Here is a 22,539-nt window from a genome sequence, read left to right as displayed (position 1 = left end):
TTTCTCTCCTCTTATGAAGCCAGATTTTTTGTTAAGAAGCTGAATTGATCTGGTTTTCTCAAAGCAAAAGTTGGCTTGCATCAGCTTTTTGTGGGTTCTGAGTGAGCTTTTCTGTTAGGGGGGCTGGTTAAAAAGAAGTAATAGAGCCAAAAACCAAGGAGCAAAACCCCATCACCCACCAGTGTGTGGAATCTGGAATCTGGGAGTGAGAGGAGAGAAGCCTGAACAGAGCTGGGAGGGTTGTGAGTTTTAGGGTGAAGGCCAAAATGGTCACAATCAGCTTTGAAAATAAGCTTTTCTTGCTGGTTAGCACAGTGTGGCCACTCCAGGATGAGTCCTGGGCTGGTTTTCTTCATCATTTGGTTAAATATTGCACTTCTCATGTGTGATCTTCTGAGGAGGAGCTGGGGGTGTCCAGCCTGGAGACAAGGAGGTGAGGGGAGACCTGCTGGCTCTGCAGCTGCCTGAGGGGAGGTTGGAGCCAGGGGGTTGGTCTCTGCTCCCCAGGATCAAGTGGTGGGACAAGAGGAAATGGCCTCAGGTTGCACCAGGGGATGTTTAGATTGGACATAGGGAACAATTTCTTCCCCAAAGGGTTGTCAGACCCTGGCCCAGGCTGCCCAGGGCAGGAGTGGAGTCCCCATCCCTGCAGGGATTTCAAAGCCCTGTAGATTTGGTGCTGAGGGACATGGTTTGAGCGTTGGACTCAGTAGAATTGGTTAATGGTTGGTAGAGTTGGGTTATGATTGGACTCAATGATCTTAAGGTCTTTTCCAACCAGAATGACTCTGTGATCTAGAGTCTCCTGCTGAAACTCTCTCCATCTGCCCCTGCTAACATGCTCCTTGTTGCTCTTCTCTTCCCTATTATTGATGGATCTTCCATTTCTTTTCTGCTCAGACTGGAGAACTGGGGCAGGCCTGTCCTGCAGTGTTGCTTGTGACAGTGTTCTGCAAGTGACAGCTTGTCCCCAGCCCAGGGCTCCCCACCTTGATCCTTCCTGGGACCCAAAATCCCAAGCTAGGAAGCACTCCAGGGTTGCTCTTCCCCATGTTGACAGGAATCTGCTTCTTCACATCTGGATCTGTATCCTTGGTGGATATTTGTAGGGTACAGCAGATACATCATCAGCTCTTTGTCCTCTCTGCAAAATGGCTTTCCCTTAGAATTCCTTTCCCAATCTCTTAGCCTCAGGAGATGGGATTCTTGGCTGAACTTTCCCGGTAGCCTAGAGGGTATTGTCTTCTGCAGGCACATCATACAGCCTGGCTTCAAGTTGACTGAGAGGTCTCTTGTGATCTCAGAAGGTCTGAAAACTCCAGAACATTTAAGATCCTCAAAACCAAGATGTGCAAATGCAGCTTGGAATGTGGCACCTTGGCTGGGGGGGCTGGCAGGGCTGTCGTGGGGCTGGAGGATGTCCCAGGGCTCTGTCCCCAGTGTTGGATGTTTTCACATCCAACCACAGAGTGGTGGGTTGGAAGGGACCTCTGGAGATCATCTAGTCCAACCCCCTGCCAGAGCAGGATCCCCTGGAGCAGATCCCACAGGAACATGATCAGTCTGGAATGTCTCCAGGGATGGAGACTCCACAGCCTCCCTGGGCAGCCTGTCCCAGGGCTCTGGTACCCTCGTGGTCAAGAAGTCTTTTCTCTGATTCAGGTTCAACCTCCTGTGCTCCAGTTTGTCCCATTGCCCCTTGTCCTGTCACTGGACACCTCCGAGCAGAGTCTGGCCCGTCCTCCTGCCACCCCCTGTAGATATTGACCAGCACTGATCAGATCCCCCCTCAGCCTCCTCCTCTCCAGCTGAGCAGCCCCAGCTCTCCCAGCCTCTCCTCACAGGCAGATGCTCCAGTCCCCTCAGCATCTCGGTGGCCTGTTCTGGGCTCTCTCCAGTAGCTCTTTGACCTTCCTGAACTGGGAATCCCAGAACTGGACCCAATTCTTCAGGTGCAGCCTCACCAGAGCAGAGGGGCAGGAGAACCTCCCTGACCTGCTGGCCACACTCTTCTTGATGCCCCCCAGGAGGCCACTGGCCTTCTTGGCTGGCTCATGGGGGCACATTGCTGGCTCATGGTCAGCCTGTTGTCCACCAGGACTCCCAGGTCTTTTTCTGCAACTCCCCGTGGGTGCTCCTGTCTTTGGCAGTGCTGAAGCCAAGGGACTTCTGGTCTGCTAAGACCCCCACCTGGCTTCACGGAGGCTTTGCACCTCGATTCTGCTGATCCTGTGTTCCCTCATGTTTCAACCAATACCCAGAAAACAGCAACACCAGGGAAGCCAGAACTGAGTGTCACCAGCTTGGAGATTCATGCTCTGGTTCTGCTTCAGAAATTGTTTCTTGATGAGCTGCTCTTTTTTGTGTTGCACTAAGTCAGGCTATATTTTTTTTTCCCCATGTCCTTTCCCTCCTCCATGTCCTTCTTGTGTTGTTCTCCAGAGACCTCGGGTACAGTAGGTGGAGTGCAGGCCTGTATTGTGTTGCTTTCCTGTGTAGTTGTTGCTCTTGGCCAGCTTTGCTTGCCTTATTTATAGAGGGGAAAGAAACCAAAGAGGCTCAGTGGTAGGAGAGACAGCTGGTGGAGTGGACCTGGGTGTGTGGACAGCCATGGAAGTTGGCTCTGCAGCCTGGAAGATGTTTGTGTTCATGTAATGACTTGTGTCTGGCACCAGTTGCTTCCAACTGAAGATAGGGAAACTGTAGCAAAGTGTTTGGATTCCTGGGGTGAAGCTGTGACATGGAGAGTCAGCACAGGAAGGACATGGAGCTGCTGGAGAGAGTCCAGAGGAGGCCATAGAGAGGATCCAAGGGCTGGAGCAGCTCTGCTCTGGAGACAGGCTGGGAGAGTTGGGGTGTTCAACCTGGAGAAGAGAAGGCTCCAGGGAGACCTTAGAGCAGCTTCCAGTGCCTGAAGGGGCTCCAGGAAAGCTGGGGAGGGGCTTGGGACAAGGGCAGGGAGGGATGGATGAGGGGGGGGATGGATGAAAACTGGCAGAGGGGAGATGGAGGTTGGAGATGAGGAGGGAATTCTTGGGTGTGAGGGTGGTGAGAGCCTGGCCCAGGTTGCCCAGGGAAGCTGTGGCTGCCCCATCCCTGGCAGTGTTGAAGGGCAGGTTGGATGGGGCTTGGAGCAACCTGGGCTGGTGGGAGGTGTCCCTGCCCATGCAGGGGGTTGAGAATGGATGATCTTTAAGGTCCCTTCCAACCCAGACCAGTCTATGATTCTATGAAATTTAAGCTAATCCTTGTGTCATTAGAAAGACTCTTACCAGTGACCCTCTGTCACCAACAGACACCCACTTCCACCCCCAGCTCCTGTCCAATGCTGGTGGGTCACCTGGAGGCACATGAAGTCTTGCTGCATTCTTTGCATGATCCTGCATCACCCTTTCCTAGTGTGCAAGGGGCTGGTTGGGGGAGGTGGCACTTGTCACCTGCAGCCCAAAGGTGACTTCTTGGTTCTTTTTTTCCCTGCAGCTGAAGAGGTGGATCACCCCCCAGGTGACACCAGCATGGGGGTAGATGTTTTGGAATCGGGTGACACCACACCTCCTACCAAGAGGAAAAGCAAGTTTTCAAGCTTTGGCAAGATCTTCAAACCCTGGAAATGGAGGAAAAAGAAAAGCAGTGACAAATTTAAGGAGACTTCAGAAGGTAATGGCAGCGGGAGGGGGGGTTGGTGGGGAGTCCCTTCCTCAGCTTGGGAATCCTGCCATTAGCCATCTGGCTAGTGAAGAGGGGCTTGCTGTCCCAAGCCTGAGTGGTGATGGGCTGGCACCTGCAGTCTCTCCAGGAACACCTGGCCATGGAGCAGGAGTTTGAGACAAACAAATTCCTTTCTGGGAAGGAACCTCCCCAAGCAGCTCTGGGGAGGGAGGGTTTGCTCCACCCTGCTGCTGTGAAGTGCAGGTCTGAACCTGCAGGCCCTCCTCCCTCCTCTTAATCCCTTCCAAACCAGTGAAATCTGAAGCCCTTTTCTTTCCTCCAGTGGATCCCTTTAAAATTAAAAAAAAAAAAAAGTGACTTCTTGACCTTCTGACTTGCCCTGTTTTCTGAGTGCTGTGTTTTTTTTGTTCAATTTAATGTCAGTTTTAGAACGAAAGATTTCGATGCGAAAGCCAAGAGAGGAGCTGGTAAAAAGAGGGGTTCTGTTGGAAGACCCTGAGCAGGGTGAGTCTACAAATGAACTTCTCCTCCTGACTGTGACCTGTGTAGCTGATCTTCCTCTGGCAGAACCTCACCCTTGGAGCTACTCTTTCTTTTGGGAGACAAATTTCAGGGCTCTTTTCTGTGCTCAAGAATCTCTCTCATCTGCACCTGGCAAGGAGGGCAGCCTGTGCAGCTGGGGAGATGTTGTTAAGAAAGAACAGTGTCTGGCTTGGACATCTCTCTTTCTGCTGCCAGGAGGAGGAAAGGGGTGTTCTGTTGTCACTTGCTATCCCGTCCCTTTTGGACCTGTCCCACTCCAGCCACCTTGTCTTATCCTGCTGAGCTCCTCGTCACACTCCAGCTTGTTCTGGTCATGCTCCAAACTACCTGCTACGTTTGAAAGCCTTAGGCTTGGAAAAAGAAACTGACTGATGACATTTGAGCTGCCTGGGTAGAGGAGGTTCCTCAAAGAATTATAGAGAAGATGCTTCGTGGTGTGGTGTCACAGTCACAGGATCACAGAGTGGTGGGGTTGGAAGGGACCTCTGGAGATCATCTAGTCCAACCCCTGCTAGAGCAGGATCCCCTAGAGCAGATCCCACAGGAACACGTCTAGGTGGGTTGGGAATGTCTCCAGGGCTGGAGACTCCACAGCCTCCCTGGGCAGCCTGTCCCAGGGCTCTGTCACCCTCAGGGGCTGAGCTCAGCCAGCTTGCCCTGCTGTTAAAGAAGCCTTGTCCCCTTTTCTGTCACCCTTGATGTCTCTGAGTTGGGGCCATCCTGCTGAAGTAACTTCTCAGCCAGATCAGCCCAAGCACACTGAGATGGATGCACCCAAGCAGCCAGCAGCAGTTTGTGGGTCACTGTGAGTGCTGGTGAACCACAGGGGTCCTTTCTGCTCAGGAGTATTGGAGCAGTACATGAAGCTTGGACATGCCTGTAAGACAGGAGGAAATTGTTTGCTGTGAGGGTGGTGAGACCCTGGCCCAGGCTGCCCAGGGAAGCTGTGGCTGCCCCATCCCTGGCAGTGTTGAAGGGCAGGTTGGATGGGGCTTGGAGCAGCCTGGGCTGGTGGGAGGTGTCCCTGCCCATGCAGAGGGGTTGGATCTAGATGATCTCTAAGGTCCTTCCAACCCAAACCCATCTGGGATTCTGTGATCTGCCCACCTGGCTGCATGTTGGGTGCTGTAGGTACAAGAGAAGTGGGTGGTGGGAGAGCAGCCCACCCACCCAGGTGGCACTGTGGCCTTGGGCTTACAGCTCAGAAGATGTTCTGCAGAGGCAGCCTTAACCTACTGCAGATTTCAGAGTTCTTCTAAAGAAGACACAACATGGAAATGTGAAAGTGAAAAAGTAGGGTTAGGACCAAACCACTGAAAGCAAAACTGAGAGGAAAAGTCTGAGCACAGTTGTTTGCAGCTACACTGTAATGAAAGGTCATCTACAACCACCCCAGGGTGGAAATGCTGACCTGGAGGAAGAGTTCACCAGGTTAGAAAGGTGTGTGAGGCCACAGGTTGAAAGTGTAGAAGAGATCAAAGGCTTTGGGTAGCAAACTTCCAGCTGGAGATGATCTTCCAGCCTGTGAGGGTGTAAGGGAAGTGTGGCTAAGAGGTGGAATTATTTTCTGCTTTGAGTCATCTGATCTGGCTTAAGACACAGAAGATGGCAATAATCTGGACAAAGTGCAGGCCCCAGGAATGAGGGAGCAGTTGGTGTTGTCAAGAGGGTTAGATTAGAAAGCTCATTATCTTAATCCCTTCTGTGAGTTTAAGATACTGGGGCAGTCATGAGATGGTGGTGCTGGGTTGTGGTTGCTGGGGGTTTCAAAACCTGCTCTTGCAAGGTCAGGGAAGCTTTTTAGGCAAGTTCTTCAGGGAAAAAAATGCTGGAAAACCCAGAGAGGCTGTGGAGTCTCCATCCCTGGAGACATTCCAGACCCACCTGGATGTGTTCCTGTGGGATCTGCTCTAGGGGATCCTGCTCTAGCAGGGGGTTGGACTGGATGATCTCCAGAGGTTCCTTCCAACCCCAGCACTCTGGGGTTCTGTGATGCAGTGCTGTGCTGCTTTGTTGGGCTCTCAGCTTCAGCTCCTTGGTGTTGCTGTGCTTTCCTCTGGACCAGCAGTTTGAGAAGGCAGAGAGAAGCGGGTTGTGACTCCATGGTAGCTCAGCAGTGTCTCCATCTCATGCTTTCTGAGTGTTTTCAGTTTGCTTCTCTCCCCTCTGTCCCCTTGCAGATGGTGAAGAACCAGACAAGCTGAACCCACCTGCCCTGAAGAATGGCCACACGGTCCCCATTGGTGGTCCGGGGGTTTGTAACCTGACCAGCCAGGAGGAAGAGGACACAAAGCCATCCAGCCTTAGGAAGCCTGTTCCAGCTGAGGAACCAAAGAAAAGGCAGGGTAAGAAACCAGAGGTGTGCAAAATTGGTTGCTTCAGATTCTCCCAGGACCAGATTTGAGTCCTCACCTGGTTCTTCCCACCCCTCTCTGAGCCCTGCAGTCCCAAACCAAGCTGTCTCACCTTGCAGGCTCCTCCAGCAGCCACTCTGGGCCTGAACTGGAACCACCTCAGGAGCCCTATGTTCCCAGACAACCTCTGCTTCCTCCAAAAAGACCTCCCTCCACTTCCCAGGAGGCAAACGAAGCACAGGCCAAGGATCCAACACCTTCCAGCAGCTCTGCAAGAACTGCCCCCTCCAGCACAGCCCCTGGCGTGACAAAGACAGTGAATTCTACAGCTGCCCCTACCCCAGCCCCCAGGACTCTGCCCCCTGCTCTTGCCAGTGCCAACACTACTGCTCCCACCAGTACAACCAGCACAGCTCCTGCCAAACAGCCTCCTGTCCCTCCTCCCAAACCTGCCAACAGAAACAGCAACTCAGTCATAGGTAAGTGCCTCCATCTGATGGTTTTATTGGCACAAAAAGGATGTGGACAGGCTGGAGAGGGTCCAGAGAAGGGCCATGGGGATGATCAGAGCACTGAAGGACCTGCCAGTTGAGGAGAGGTTGAGAGAGCTGGGTTGGTTCAGCCCTGAGAAGGCTCAGGGGAGACCTTATCACCCTGTCCCAGTCCATAAAGGGTGGCTGCCAAGGGGATGGAGACTGCCTTTTTAGAAGGAGTCCCATGGAAAAGCCAGAGGGTGATGGGTACAGGTTATTCCTGAGGAAATTCCCACTGGACTCCCAAAGAAAATTGTTCACCATGAGGACAGTCAGACATTGGAATAATCTCATAGAATCCCAGACTGGTTTGGGTTGGAAGGGACCTTAAAGATCATCCAGTCCCAACCCCCTGCATGGGCAGGGACACCTCCCACCAGCCCAGGCTGCTCCAAGCCCCATCCAACCTGCCCTTCAACACTGCCAGGGATGGGGCAGCCACAGCTTCCCTGGGCAACCTGGGCCAGGCTCTCACCACCCTCACACCCAAGAATTTCCTCCTCATCTCCAACCTCCATCTCCCCTCTGCCAGTTTTAATCCATCCCCCTTGTCCTCTCACTGAGACAACCTCCATCCAGTCGATGCCTGTTCCTGTTTCACAGGCCACCTGCTGATGTGTCTGGTGCATGAGCAGAGGCTGGGACAGCTCAGGAGGGACATTCCTGGGGTGATCCATCAGAGAGGTCCACTGCTCTCACAGAAACTGGTGGAGTTGCCCAGGGGTGGTGTGGGAGGCAGTGGTGGAGCTGGTGTGCAGGTTACCATCTGAAGGACAAACTGCACCTCTGTCCTGCTCAGGGCTGCTCCTTGCTCCAGCAGGTTTTGCAAGTGACCTTGCTGTGGTATCACACACCCCTCTATGTCAGACCAGCTCGATTAGTCTGGCCATGCCTGAACACTCCATGAAATACTTTCTTGTTTTCTTTAAGCTGCTTGCACACATCAGAGATGGTATTTGAAGTGCCCCAGCACTAATTGCAGGAGGTGCTTGGGGAACAAAAGGAGGCTGAAGACAGCAGTTGATCAAACACACATTAATAGAATCGTGTAATGGTTTGGGTTGGAAGGGACCTTAAGATCATCTAGTTACACCCCCTGCATGGGCAGGGACACCTCCCACTAGACCAGGTTGCTCCAAGCCCCATCCAACCTGCCCTTGAACACATAGGTTGGACATGAGGAGGAAATTCTTGGCTGTGAGGGTGGTGAGACCCTGGCCCAGGTTGCCCAGGGAAGCTGTGGCTGCCCCATCCCTGGCAGTGTTGAAGGGCAGGTTGGATGGGGCTTGGAGCAACCTGGGCTGGTGGGAGGTGTCCCTGCCCATGCAGGAGGTTGGATCTAGATGATCTTTAAGGTGCCTTCCAACCCAAACCATTCCATGGTTCTATGCTATGATTCTATGTGGTGAGTCCTTGCACTGGGTTTATCACACTGCAGGGAGACAAGTTAGCCCAGGAGTGCTTAGAGCAGCACCCAGCCCTCTCCTGTCTCCTCTCCCTTCAGGCAGATACTTGGTCCCTTTCAAAATCTTACCCCAAGGTGACCATGCTGGGTACTGCCAGAGTCAAGCACCCCTGTGGAGACACTGGAATCCCTCGGGGCTGAGGGCACTGGAGCTGAGGCCACTCGGTATTTTGCACCATCTGGCCCTTAATCTACAAGGGGAAAGTCTGAAAATGCAAAACATCCCAAAAATGTGCCCACCTCTCTCCAGCTATGCAGCCTTATCTGGGTGAGACGCTCCTCACTCACAGCACCCTCTTGTGGTGTCTGAGGCTGCGGGTTCCTCCGAGCTCCCTCCTGGGGCCACCCCTGTGACCAGGTGACATGTGCAGTAAACCTGATCCTCCTCCAGGTAGGCAAAACCTTTGCAAGCCCGAGGAGCCATCGAGACTTGAATATATCCTGAATTAAGAGCAGTCTTCACTCCTGCAACTTCTTCCCTAGGAACCTGAGGTTGCCTCCTGTGGGCATTTCCCATGAGACGTGGTCCCCATTCCTCCCTCTCTCCCAAACAGCAGAAAAAATCTGTGCAGACTCGAGGCTCTTAAATGTTTTTGGAAGTTTTGCTCTTTATTTTGTAGGTGATATGGGGGCTTCAGGGACAGAGCACAGAGGGAGTAGAGCAGAAGCCCATCTTTGAAGGGGCAGGAGCTGCTGGCACTGAGGTGTTCTTGGGCTGGGTCTGGTAGAAGGATGGAAAGGGGGGAGCAGGTTGCTCCTGCAGTTCTGACCTTTGCCTTTGAGACTTCCCAAAAAAAGTGGTTTTCATGATGGGAGGGAGCCATTAACACACCTGGAGTCTGGTGTGTCCTCCAGTTCTCAGATTCCCTTGCAAACTGATGCTGTAAATATGAAATACAGCCATGAAGTGTCCTACGTATCTGCATTCCTTGGCTGAGCTGGGGGAGCTCCATCTGCTGTCACCCGAGGGCTGGTGCTGTTTCTCCCTCTCCAAAGCAGCAGGATGCACAAATCTCTCCCTGCCTGCTTGTTTCTGGCTGCTCTTCCACGTCCAACCTTTGCTGCAGGAAGGACAAATTAGAGGCTTACAACCTGCTCGTTTCTGGCACCGAGTCTGAGCAGGAAAGCAGCTCAGACTGCTCGGTCCAAGGCCCTGAGGGCTTTGCCTTGCAAAACCAGCGTGGGCAGCAGGGCCAGGGAGGGGATTGTCCCCTCTGCTCTGCTCTGGGGAGACCCCCTGGAGAGCTGTGTCCAGGTTTGGAGCCCCCAGCACAGGAAGGACATGGAGCTGCTGGAGAGAGTCCAGAGGAGCCACAGAGATGATCCTTGGGCTGGAGCAGCTCTGCTCTGGAGCCAGGCTGGGAGAGCTGGGGTGTTCAGCCTGGAGAAGAGAAGGCTCCAGGGAGACCTTAGAGCACCTTCCAGTGCCTGAAGGGGCTCCAGGAAAGCTGGGGAGAGACTTGGGACAAGGGCAGGGAGGGAGAGGACAAGGGGGATGGATTAAAAGTGGAAGAGGGGAGATGGAGGTTGGACATGAGGAGGAAATTCTTGGGTGTGAGGGTGGTGAGAGCCTGGCCCAGGTTGCCCAGGGAAGCTGTGGCTGCCCCATCCCTGGCAGTGTTGAAGGGCAGGTTGGATGGGGCTTGGAGCAACCTGGGCTGGTGGGAGGTGTCCCTGCCCATGCAGGGGGTTGGGACTGGATGATCTTTAAGGTCCCTTCCCACCCAAACCAGTCTGGGGTTCTATGATTCCACACTGATGCCTGGAGAACACCTCGTTAAATCCGGTGGCTTTTGTGTTTTTTCTTTCCAGCTGAACTTTCTCACGCAATCAGCAGTGGTACAGGCCTGTCCAAGCCTTCCCCTCCTCTCCCACCCAAGAGAGGCCTCCTGCCTAACAGCACCTCAGAGGCAGCCATCCCTTCCAAGCCCCCAGGTGACAGGACAGTGACAACCAACCGCCCTGCAGTCACACCCCTGCACATCACCCCTGCCTATCCCCCACCCTCTCCCTCGCCACCCCTGCCCACACACATCCCCCCGGAGCCTCCACGCATGTCCCTGCCTGTCCCCCCCCCTGTCCTGGACCCTCCACGCTCCCTGGACCTACCCAAAGAGACTCCTCCTCCTCCTGAAGACTTCAGATCCTCAGAAGTGTCCAAGAGGATGGCAGAACAAGGCTTTGGGGAGCCCCACGTGCTGCCCCGCCTGCCCCAGGTCCCCCTGCACATCCGGATCCAGCAGGCTCTGGCCAGTCCTCTGCCTGTCACCCCCCCCTGCCGAGGGGTCACACAGGGCTCACTCGCTGCTCTTTGAGAACGATGGCTTTGGAGAGGACAGTGGGACCCTGGGCAGGACCAGGTCCCTGCCTGTCACCATCGAGATGCTCAAAGTGTGAGTAGCAGCTCCTCTCCGTGGTCACACCTCGCAGTGGTGGGTGGGGGTCACACCGTGGTTTCCATAGACTCATGGAATGGTTTGGGTTGGAAGGGGACCTTCAAATCATCCAGTCCCAACCCCCTGCATGGGCAGGGACACCTCCCACCAGCCCAGGTTGCTCCAGGCCCCATCCAACCTGCCCTTGAAGCCCTCAAGGCTGTGATGGTGAGGAGGGTCATGGGCAGGGCTGGGTTCTTTAATTTGTTTTCTTTTTTGCAACAGCCTAAAAACCATTTTGCCTCTTGGTTGAGTCTGTGTTTCAGCCTCCTAAGCTCCTGGGGCCTCTTCCCTGAGAAATTAACCCTGGTTCTGGGATTTTATTGCTCACAAAGGAAAGTGAGTTCTAGATGACAAACATGGGCTGATGCCAGGAATCCAGGCCTGTCTCTAATCACACCAAGACAGAACAAGGTCCTGGATTTAATTCATTTGTAGCCTTGGCCTTTCATTTTGTAAACCAGAAGTGGGAAAAGGACTGTCTTGTGTTATGGGGTGATGGGTTAAAAAATAAAAAGGACAAGGGCAGGGAGGGAGAGGACAAGGGGGATGGATGAAAACTGGAAGAGGGGAGATGGAGGTTGGAGATGAGGAAGAAATTCTTGAGTGTGAGGGTGGTGAGAGCCTGGCCCAGGTTGCCCAGGGAAGCTGTGGCTGCCCCATCCCTGGCAGTGTTGAAGGGCAGGTTGGATGGGGCTTGAAGCAACCTGGGCTGGTGGGAGGTGTCCCTGCCCATGCAAAGGGGTTGGATCTAGATGATCTCTAAGGTCCTTCCAACCCACACCAGTCTGGGATTCTGTGACGAGTGGAACCTGAAAATCCCAGGGCAGGGGTTGAGGGGGCTGTTGGTAAAGAACCTGCCCCTGGTATTTTCTCTGCCAAAGCTGCTGGTGCTTTGGCGAGAGGGGATGGTTCAGGATGGTGGAACTGCTCTTGCTTCTCTGGTTCCTGAGCTCCCCACAGACCTGCCTGTGGATCTCAGGGGTGTTCCCCAGTTCCCTGTGCTAAGAGATGTAATAATGTGCTTCTCCTTAGTCCAGATGATGAGGAAGAGGAGGAAGATGAGCAGGAAGAGGTGCAGAACTCAGGCCCTCGTGTGTATATTGGAGATGTTCCATCTGTCACCATCATCCCAAAGCTGGTACCTCAGGTGCTGCCTGAGGAGCAGGAGGGAGATGAAGGGATGAGCGACTCTGACTCGGAGGGGCCCATCCTGTACAAAGATGATGAGGATGAGGAGGAAGATGAAAGCCATAACAGTAAGGATTTGACATTGCAGCTGCCTCTTTTATTCCTCTGCTGAACTTGAGCCTGGCAGTCCTGAGGTCTGGATGGAGGAGCCAGTTCACACAGGGCTTCAGAGCAGCTGGTTCTTGTTTGCAGGAGGTACCACGTGTCCTCCTCCTCCCTTTTCCAAAGGCTCTACAGCCAAACCTGTGTTCATCTGCTGAGATGCACCCCCTCTGGGTGCAGATGGCTCCTCCAGTAGCTTGTGCTGTCCCACCTGAAGAGGTGGGAGAGCATGAGGTGAGCATGTGGGCATCCTGCAGGAATGCTGGCTGCTGCTGGAGTGCTGAGCTTGGAAAACAAGCCCCAGGGGGGGACAGAACTGCCAGGGCCAGGGAGCTGCTGTTGTTGTGCCCAGGCCCTGTGGTCTCCAGCCCATCCTGTTGCTCTCCCTCCTCACAGGTACACTGGCAAACAAGGTGAAGAGGAAAGACACCCTGGCAATGAAGCTGGGGAGCACGGCCACCCCACAGGAGGAGAAGGTTGTTTTCCCTCGGAAGAGCAGGGAGGAGTGGAATGAAATTCGGCAGCAGATCGGGACGACACTGATCAGGTAGGGAGGGTGGAGGGGGGGTCAGGTTGGGGCTGTTGGCTCAGGGTGAAACTGGACAAAGCTGTTCCCTTTTCCAAGCTGCTTGTGCTGGAATGGGTGGCTGGGCTCTGCTGCTGGATCCAGGCTGGGAGCCAAAGTGTTGCTTCACTCCCTGGGTTGTGTTGGAAGTTCCTCCTGGAGTTGAGCAATATTCCCTGTGTCCAGGTGTTAAATGGACTGTGAGGGGAAGATCTCCAGGAGCACAGAGCTGCTGCAAATGGTGAACAGATGCAGGCTGAGGGCTGATGGTTTAGGTGGTGGGTTAAGCCGAGGATAGTCCAGGCTCTGCCACCTACTTGAGATCCCCAAAAAGTTCCCTCTGAGCTTTCCAGAGGCTGTAGCACTTTCCAAACCTGTGCCTGTGGCTGAGCAGCTGCTTGAGTAGAGGAGAATGCACAACAGGGCAGGAATGGTCTGCAGTGGTGAGTGAGGGGTGTGCAGGAGGCTTCCCAGTGCCCTGCAACCAAGCAGCTGGATTCCTCATCCCCTGCTGATCAATGACCAGATAAAACATCATCTTTTTCTTCAGGCGACTGAGTCAGAGACCCACAGCAGAAGAACTGGAGCAGAGGAACATACTTCAACGTGAGTAATGCTTCTGCAGTGCTCCTAAGTAGTAATAACATTTTAGTAATAACATTTTAGTCCAGGTCTACCTGGAATCTGCTTGAAATATAGTGACAGAGGGCTGTGCTTTGGTTCTCTTGCTGTAGGAAACCAGTTCCACATCATTTTTCCCAGCACTTTGTTACCATCAGAAACTGACTCTGGATGAAATCAGACCTCAGTGGTACCAAGAAATACAGTTCCAAGTGTCACATTGTATAAAAGCTGCCTGTCCCCTGCCTGACACCTCAGGGAGATGTACATGAGCTGGTTAAGGCTCTGATGTTACCCAGCAAGGGCTGTTAAAGGTGTTTTTGTTTGGGCTGGACTTTTATTGGTGGTCCAGACATGACAGCATGGCCTTGCATGATCCAAAAAGCAGCAGTTGGTTGCTCAGTCTCTGGTGTTTCTCTTGGCCACGATTTGCTCTGCAAAAAGTTGTAAAGAAACGTCTCGAGGAAGGGAAATGTCAGTTGAGGAAGTTTCCATTTAAAATATTTATCTGTGCTGTTATTCTCTTTAAACTATTAGGAATAATGGCTTTGGGAGGAACAATCTGCAAATGAAGGGCAGGTTGGATGGGGCTTGGAGCAACCTGGGCTGGTGGGAGGTGTCCCTGCCCATGCAGGAGGTTGGGACTGGATGATCTTTAAGATCCCTTGCAACTCAAACCACTCCATGATATTCTGTGATCTGTGAAGTGGCTTGGATGGATTTTGACAATGTGGCCATTAATTTTTAACATGCCCAGGGCTGGAGAGAATGACTCATCTGTGCTGGGTAAAGGCCCAAGTTGCCCCTGTCAGTCAGAGCTCTGTGCCTGTCAGGAGTGCAGACACACCATGGTGAGCTTTCAGCTAGATCTGTAGTCTGGTACAGCTCCACACTCAACTCCAGAAAGCACTTTTCAAAGCCTGTAAAGGAAAGAAAACAAACCAAACCAATCGTGTATTCTCTTCTTCTTTTTTTTTTTTGGCAGCAAAAAACGAAGCTGACCGACAAGCTGAGAAGAGAGAGATCAAACGCAGGCTGACCAGGAAGGTACTGCTGGCCCCGTGCTGGGAGGGCCATCTGGAGCTGGGGGGGATGGTGGTGGCTGTGAGCACAGCCCGGCTCCCCTGCTGGGGGTGGAGTCACGGGGCTATTGTGTAAGTGTCCCCTGTGCCCTCCGCCTGCAGTGACTCTGGCATGTGGCCTGTCCCCAAGGCTGAGCTGTGTCTGGCAGGGATAGAGCTGAGCTGGCATCGGGCTGGGTGAGAACTCAGTTTGGCAGCTGGCACTGGGAAGGGTTGCTGGGGCTGGTGGTAACACCAGGGCTTCAGTGGGCCACGACTTTCACACCAGGCTCCCAAAAAAATCCCTTTCCAAAGTGACAGCAGGGTGGGGGAAGCAGAGCAGCAGCTGCTTTTAGCTGTTCAAGTTGTGGTTGGTGCTGGTGGCTGGGATAAGCTTCCCAAGGGCCCGTGGGGATGGAATGGGAGCGTGGCCATGGCTGGCCTGGGTGTCAAGCTGGGCTCACCGTTGCTGTGGCTGATCCCAAACTGTTCCCAGATCCCTCAGTCTTCCTTCTTCTTGGGTCAGTGTGGCCTTGGTTCCACCTTAGCCCAGCCTCATGATCCAAAGGAGATGATAGTGTCTGGTCCCCTGAGAGCAGGAGCCAGTAGCACTTGTAGTTCAGGCCCAGTGAGGGAACTGGTTTCAGTGTTGCTGAGTCCTGACCTGCTTTGTGGCCAAGGCACAAACTCCTCCTCCTTCTTCCCTCTGGTGTTCAGCTCAGCCAGAGACCTACAGTGGCAGAGCTGCAGGCCAGGAAGATCCTGAGGTTTAATGAATACGTGGAGGTAACGGATGCCCAAGACTACGACCGGCGAGCGGATAAGCCGTGGACAAAGCTGACCCCGGCTGACAAGGTAAGGGGGCCTGAGCCAAGGAGATGTCCAGAGAATCATAGAATCATGGAATACCAGGTGGGAAGGGGCCTGAAGGATCATCTGGTCCAGCCTTTCCTGGCAAAAGCACGGTATGGACAGGATGGGCCCAGCGCCCTGCGCGGCTGAGTCTTAAAGATGTCCAGTGTTGGGGAATCCACCACTTCCCTGGGAAGATGATTCCAACTGCTGGTGGTTCTCCCTGGGAAGAATTTTCCTCGTGTCCAATCACAATCTCCCCAGGAGTATCACGGAGTGTCAGGGTTGGAAGGGACCTCTGGAGGTCATCCAGTCCAACCCCCTGCCAGAGCAGGATCCCCTAGAGCAGATCCCACAGGAACATGATCAGTCTGGAATGTCTCCAGGGATGGAGACTCCACAGCCTCCCTGGGCAGCCGGTCCCAGGGCTCTGGTACCTCACAGTCAAGAAGTATTTACTTGTACTATTAACTTGAACTGATCACCCACTGTCTTTTCCATGTGACTTCTTTAAAAAGGGATTCTCCAGCTTCTCTGTAGCCACCCTTCAAGTACATGAACATGGTGATAAAGTCTCCTCTGAGCCTTCCTTTCCCAAGGCTGAACAAACCCAGTTCCCTCAGTTGCTCTGTTCCTTTGGCTTCACCCCCAGAGTCCCTTCACCCCTGGGTGCTGTGCCCAGCCCTGCTTGCTGCCCACTCTGCAGTGACTGGAGAGCTGTGTCCAGTCCTGGAGCCCCCAACATAAGAAGCTCCTGGAGAGAGTCCAGAGGAGGCCACAGAGATGACCCAAGGGCTGGAGCAGCTCTGCTCTGGAGCCAGGCTGGGAGAGTTGGGGTGTTCAGCCTGGAGAAGAGAAGGCTCCAGGGAGACCTTAGAGCACCTTCCAGGACCTGAAGGGGCTCCAGGAAAGCTGGGGAGGGGCTTGGGACAAGGGCAGGGAGGGAGAGGACAAGGGGGAATGGATTAAAACTGGCAGAGGGGAAGCTGGTGGGGAAGGAGCTCGTTCCTGTCTTCCCTGATTATTTGTGGGGACTTCATCAAACTCAAGCCTAGTGTGAGCAGACAAGCTGTGGTGGCTGCTGCAGCCTGAGCTCCCTCCTGTAGCAGAGGAGCTGTGGGACTCAGCCCTGCCTCTCAGCTCCTCCCAGCTCCTCACCTCACCTCTGGAAGGTGACACAGATCAGCCCTGAGCAGGGACAGCACCTTCTTGTCGTGTCTGAGCTCACTTGGGGTGGAAGAGAGGGTAAATATCATTTAGCAGGAGATAAAGAGTTTCTCCCTCTTCTCCCAGGCTGCCATCCGGAAGGAGCTGAATGAGTTTAAGAGCTGTGAGATGGAAGTCCACGAGGACAGCAAGCAGTTCACCAGGTGGGTGAGGACACGTTGCCATGTCAGCATTCCAGCCTTGCTGGGAGAGCTGTGCTGCCTGGGGATCTTGAGAGGCACAACATCAGAACTGGGCAGAAATGCCCCAGGACACAGTTGCAGATTTAATCTCCCCTTGTGCCTCGGTGGTGCTGGGTGACTGGAGGAGCAGCAGACATGGAGTGGGTTGTTCTTCCCTAAACTGGGGCTTCAAGCCTGGACACTCCCAAGTGACCAGTGGCTTTTGGGGAGGTCTGTCTGGAACCAGTGTGACCTTGCAGCTGGAGCATGTTCTTCTGGGGCTGGAAACACCTGCAGCAGAAGCCACGGCCACAAAACACCTTTTTTCCCTCTTCAAGAGTTGCTCTGTGTGGCCAGGCTGTGTGTTTGCAGAGCACGAGAGCTTTCCAAGGCAGAGCTGAAATTGTTTGATGTTCACAGCTTTGCTGAGAGTTCAGAGATCCTTCAGTTGACTCTCTTTTTTGGCTGCCTGTAGAATCATAGAATCATGGTTCAGGTTGGAAGGGACCTTCAAGATCATCAGGTTCCAACCTCCCTGCTCTGAGCAGGGACACCTCCCACCAGCCCAAGCTGCTCAAGGCCTGTCATGCCTTGGTAACCATTTCACCTGAGTTCCAAGGGTGACACTTGTTATTCTTCACTTGACTTTCAGGTACCATCGACCATAACCCTCCAAGAAGGGAGCAAGAGACCCGAGAGGACCAGAAGTTCTCTGCCTCCCTCTCTCAGGCAATAGAACGAGGGTGAAACCTTCCAAGATTTGCCTTCAAAAACATCTCCAGGAAAAGGGCTTTTGGCCAGGGAAGGGGGATCCTGTCTGAATGTAGCATTTCACTGGAACAAACATGTCTCGAGTGCCATCAGGCTGGAACTGAACACTATACCTCGTGTGGCTCAGCAATACTCCTCTGCCAGGACACCAGGCACGTGTCCACGGGTCATTCCCCAACTCCCTTTCTCAGCCTGGACAGGCCCAGTTCTCAGCTGTAAATACTCCTTTTTGGGGTGCAACTCCCTTTCCTCCTCTTTACCAGGAGGAAGGGGTGGAAAAAAAAAAAAAAGGCAGCTCTGGTGTTGGCAAGCTGAGGGATGGAGAGTGGACGTGCTAGGAAGCACGTGTGTGTGTTAGTTGTGTGCAGAGAACCTTGCTCAGATGCTGACCTGGCACACAACTGACGTGGGACTTGGAATTCTCTTTGGTTTTCATTGTGTTTCTGTCATGTCCTGAATCACTACTGACCAACGGTTTGTTGCCCTGGAAGGGAATTGTATAGATATTAACATATGCTGCATCTTTTTGTAAAAAAAAAAAAAAAAGGAAAAAAGACCAAAAAAAAGGACAAAACCCACAACTTTTAACTGTACAAAACATTCCCTCCCCACTGTCTCACACTTGCTGTGATGTTAACAGGTCTTGTCTTGGGATATCCAGGCTTGTTTAACAAATTGCAGAACCAGGAAAACGACTGTTGCCTTTTAAAAACTTGTTAACTTGGGGAAGCTGGAAGAGTCATCATGTCTTTTTATTGTGGCTTCCTCTCCCATGGTGTTTGTTTTTTTCACTTTCCCAAATCAGAGTGAAACTTGCCTTTTCTCATTTTTACAGCTCAACCTACTGGAAACTTGATAGTTTCGCTGGGTGGGTGGGTGGGAGGGGAAGAAGAGGTTTTTAAAAGTGACCTTAAGATATTCTTTCTCTTCGGAGAATGATTTTGTCTTGGTTCTTCCTGAAGGTGGGTTGTTGGCCACCTAACCCAGGTGTGAGATGCCACTTGAGAAGGGTGGGGTGAGGAGGGTGTGGGAGTGCAAAGCAGGACTTGCCTTGTTCACAAACCTGTCTCTGTCGTGTCTCGGGGTGGGCCTGGCTGTGCCACTGGTCCCTCCATGCTGTGCCAACACCGGGGCTGCTGTCACCCCTGGATGCTGTCACCCCAAGGCTGCTGTCACCCCAGGGCTGCTGTCACCCCTGGATGCTGTCACCCCTAGGGCTGCTGTCACCCCAGGGATGCTGTCACCCCCAGGGATGCTGTCACCCCGGGATGCTGTCACCCCAGGGATGCTGTCACCCCGGGATGCTGTCACCCCAGGGATGCTGTCACCCCAGGGATGCTGTCACCCCCAGGGATGCTGTCACCCCCGGGATGCTGTCACCCCAGGGATGCTGTCACCCCCAGGGATGCTGTCACCCCCAGGGATGCTGTCACCCCAGGGATGCTGTCACCCCGGGATGCTGTCACCCCAGGGATGCTGTCACCCCAGGAGCCAGCCGGGCCTTCCCTCCTCACAGCCTCCCCCCTGTACAGAACGCCTGTAGACTAAATCGTTGCATTGTATATCAGTCTCCTCATCAACAGATTTTAATTATTGAATAAAAGTATTTTAGGACTTTTTTTTTTAAAAAAAAAACGAATGAATCTGGTGGTGCGGCCCTGCGGTGAACGCCTGGGGGGGGGGGCAGGCAGAGGGTGGGGAGGGGGCTCAGATTCTGCCCCTGCCCAGCAGGAGCGCGGCGGGTCCCCCCTCGCGGGAGGCAGGGCCGGGCGGGCAGCGGGGCGCTGGTTCCCCATCCCCTCAGCGCCATCCCCTCATCCCCTCCCCTCAACGCCATGCTCTTCCCCTCAGCGCCATGCTCTTCCCCTCACGGTGTCCCCTCAGCGCCATGCCCTCCCCTCACGCTCTCCCCTCAGCGCCATGCTCTCCCCTCATCCCCTCCCCTCAGCGCCATGCTCTCCCCTCACGGTCTCCCCTCAGCGCCATGCCCTCATCCCCTCCCCTCACGCCATGCCCTCCCCCGCCCCCCCCCCCCCCCCCCTCGCCCCTTTCCCGCCTTCCCGCGGCTCAAGAGCCACCGCCCCTCCCTCCCACTGCGCATGCGCGGCTGGTCCCGCCCCGCCAGCCGCGATAACGCGCATGCGCCCCTAGCCCCGCCCCCGCTCGCTCTATAAATACCGCGGGCGGGCGCCCCTCGCTCTCTTTCCTCGCGGCGGGCACCGGGAGCAGGTCAGTTCTCTCTCCTCCTCTTTCTCCTTTCTTTTCACCGGCTCTGGTGTGCTCACGCTGCGGCCATGAAGGGCCACGCGGCTTGAGGCCGGCTGTAGTTCTGCCTCTCTGTTTTCTATGCTGACACGAGGCAGCGAGCGGCCTTGGCTTGATGCTGAGGGCCTCGATTACCTCAGCGCTCCTCACCTCCTCCTTCTCTTCCCTCAGGTTTGACTGACTCCCGCTCCCGCCCAGCCTCCTCCAGTTCGCTGCCGACGTGAGTATATCGCTCGTGGGTTCCCGTCTGCGAGCTCTAGCTTGGGGAGGAAAAAAATTAAAAGTGTGGATTTGGAGGTGAAATGGCTTTAAAACCTCCACCCGACGTGGATACCCGGAGAAGTCGCTCTCTCTCGGCTCTGTCCGTGTGGCGCATGGGAGCGTAGGCCCTCGGGCCTGAGACGTATGGTCCCTTTCCACGACGTTGGAGAACAAGCCGGGCCTCGAGCCTGCAGCCTGCATATTCCTACTGCTTCTCCGAGCCCTCGGGCTGTGACGGAGGAGATAAACCATGCAGGAAACAGCTCTGCCTCCGAAAGGCTGCGGGAGGGGGGGAGGGAAGGCACGTGGTGGCTGGGGGGCGGGGAAGGGAGAAAGGGAGAAGGAGAAACGGAACAGGAGAAACTAAACAATCACTTAAAATACTTTTCTTTACTGTTTCTAGCCCTAAACTTGAAAATCAAAGTGAATGAAGCACTGATGTGGAATGTAAGTAATACTGCTTCGATACAGTTGCTTTGTCTGCGTAGTTAAATGATTCTTGTAATCATTTATACTTTATTTAAACCAGTTTCTGAGCGGCTTAAGGAAACGGGGTTGAATCGGCTTTAAGAAATTAAATACAGACTTTAAAAGAGGTTAACAACCTGGTCTGGTGGGAGGTGTCCCTGCTCATCCGGGGGGAGAATAGGTCATCTTCACTGTTAAAACCCAAACCATTCTGTGATTCTAAGTGAAATCTTAAAGCATTTCCTGGCATGTAAGATTTTGTTGGACTCGCCTTAAATATTCGGTTAGCTTGAGGATTTACTTGTGTAAGATGGGAACTGAGAAAAGAACAGAAACAAACAGTGAAAAGTCATCAGGGTTCTGCTTCGAACTCCAGTAATCACCCAGTTTTCGTGTTAGTTGGTCCTAGAGCAGATTTTTTTATTCCTTGCAGAGAATGTGTCATAAACGTGTGTGGTTGGAGCCCTGGGATAAGCACGTGTTGTTCCTTAGGATTGGGAATGTGCTCGGGTGTTACCTGGTCATCCTGTAGTGAAGGGGTTAGGTGTTTCTTGCCAAATAATAACCTTACTTTATTCTAAATTGTTTGCAGGCACTGATGGCTGAGATAATGAAAGCATAAATTCCACGTGTCTAGTGGGAGAGGGTGAGTATATTGAGAGCACCAGCCCCAAGTGATCAATAAAGCTCATGGGTAAAGGTCAGAGTGTCATCAAGTGACCAGGAGGAGCTGGAGGCAGCAGATGCCTGTGTTTGGTGGCCCATGCTTCATGCTGGGGACTGACTGTGTGAGAAAACCTTCCAGGCACACAGCTGCTGGATTTTGGGATCTAGAAACCTAGGGAGTAGGGAGGGGAATAAGACAAAGGAGCCAGGTGCTTTCTGGATTCAGACTTGCTGGCCTGTGGACCCAACAGTCTTACCCTCTGTCAGCTGCTGGGGAAGGCAGGGTTGGACCTGATGCAGCTTGAGCCTGGCAAGGGAATTCCATGGAAAATAAATCCTGGATGGGTGGGTGATTGGATGTGGGTGCAGGAGTAGTGATTTGGGAATCCGTGTTACCTGAAATGAGGCCTTGGAATGTTGTTTGGTTGTAAACCTGTGGTAGAGAACAAAATAAAACTTCTGTTGCTTGGTGTGTATTTTGTTGTGAGTGATTGATTGTCCTGGAATTGGGGGGGGGGGAAATAGATGTCACTGTTGGTGCCCCTGACTTGGTGTCAGCATGGCTGTTGGGGCTGGGTTAGGAGTGGGGGAGTCCTTCAGTAGGTTTTTTGATCATCTCGTGTAGATAAAGGTGGTTAACGGCTGAACTGGTGATGGTTCGTGTCTGCTTGGGTGTGGGGGGGTGGGGTGTGGCAAGTCCTCGTTAAATAAAGGGGCTCCAGGAACGTTGGGGAGGGGCTTGGGACAAGGGGGGAGGTCAGAGGGCTGGAGCAGGCTGGGAGAGTTGGGGTGTTCAGCCTGGAGAAGAGAAGGCTCCAGGGAGACCTTAGAGCACCTTCCAGGGCCTGAAGGGGCTCCAGGAAAGCTGGGGAGGGGCTTGGGACAAGGGCAGGGAGGGAGAGGACAAGGGGGATGGATGAAAACTGGCAGAGGGGAGATGGAGGTTGGACATGAGGAGGAAATTCTTGGGTGTGAGGGTGGTGAGAGCCTGGCCCAGGTTGCCCAGGGAAGCTGTGGCTGCCCCATCCCTGGCAGTGTTGAAGGGCAGGTTGGATGGGGCTTGGAGCAACCTGGGCTGGTGGGAGGTGTCCCTGCCCATGCAGGGGTTGGGACTGGGTGATCTTTGAGGTCCCTTCCAAACCCATCTGGGATTCTGTGACCCGCAAAAGGGGAGCAATGCTGATGTCATCTGCAGTTTGTGTGGAAATCTTACCCAGATAAAAGGTCCAAGCATGGGTTATCCACTGCCACTCCAAGGAGTTGGCTGGATATCCTGCCCTTAAAATCCAGAGGGAAAGCGTTCAGGGAGTGAATTCCCTTCCTCCTCCG

At 53.7% G+C, this 22,539-nt stretch overlaps 1 protein-coding gene, 1 long non-coding RNA gene and 1 other non-coding gene across 3 annotated transcripts in view; all 3 read left to right on the top strand.

Annotated features, from left to right (window-relative positions):
• Nucleotides 1-18,310, top strand: part of PHACTR4 (phosphatase and actin regulator 4) — a 68,655-nt gene extending 50,345 nt beyond the window's left edge. Inside the window, 13 exon segments of the mRNA XM_051637812.1 lie at nt 3,481-3,657; nt 4,093-4,173; nt 6,393-6,557; nt 6,686-7,045; nt 10,377-10,834; nt 10,836-10,957; nt 12,035-12,258; nt 12,689-12,839; nt 13,408-13,463; nt 14,464-14,525; nt 15,257-15,394; nt 16,685-16,761; nt 17,432-18,310. Of these exon segments, the coding sequence (XP_051493772.1) occupies nt 3,481-3,657; nt 4,093-4,173; nt 6,393-6,557; nt 6,686-7,045; nt 10,377-10,834; nt 10,836-10,957; nt 12,035-12,258; nt 12,689-12,839; nt 13,408-13,463; nt 14,464-14,525; nt 15,257-15,394; nt 16,685-16,761; nt 17,432-17,447 (2,087 nt within the window). The 3' untranslated portion in view covers nt 17,448-18,310.
• A 1,450-nt stretch (nt 18,311-19,760) lies between these two features.
• On the top strand, nt 19,761-21,686 carry LOC127393138 (uncharacterized). Its single transcript, XR_007891395.1, has 4 exons — nt 19,761-19,779; nt 19,987-20,035; nt 20,480-20,523; nt 21,137-21,686. It is a non-coding gene; the product is annotated as an uncharacterized LOC127393138 (long non-coding RNA).
• LOC127393322 (small nucleolar RNA SNORA73 family) lies at nt 20,137-20,341 on the top strand. The gene has a single exon (XR_007891434.1). It is a non-coding gene; the product is annotated as a small nucleolar RNA SNORA73 family (small nucleolar RNA).
• Nucleotides 21,687-22,539: the final 853 nt, after the last annotated feature.

The sequence above is a fragment of the Apus apus genome, chromosome 21 (assembly GCF_020740795.1).
Source record: "Apus apus isolate bApuApu2 chromosome 21, bApuApu2.pri.cur, whole genome shotgun sequence".
Lineage (NCBI taxonomy): Eukaryota > Metazoa > Chordata > Aves > Apodiformes > Apodidae > Apus > Apus apus.
The sequence above is the reverse complement of the archived record's forward strand: the minus strand, read 5'-3'. Positions and strand labels throughout refer to the sequence as shown.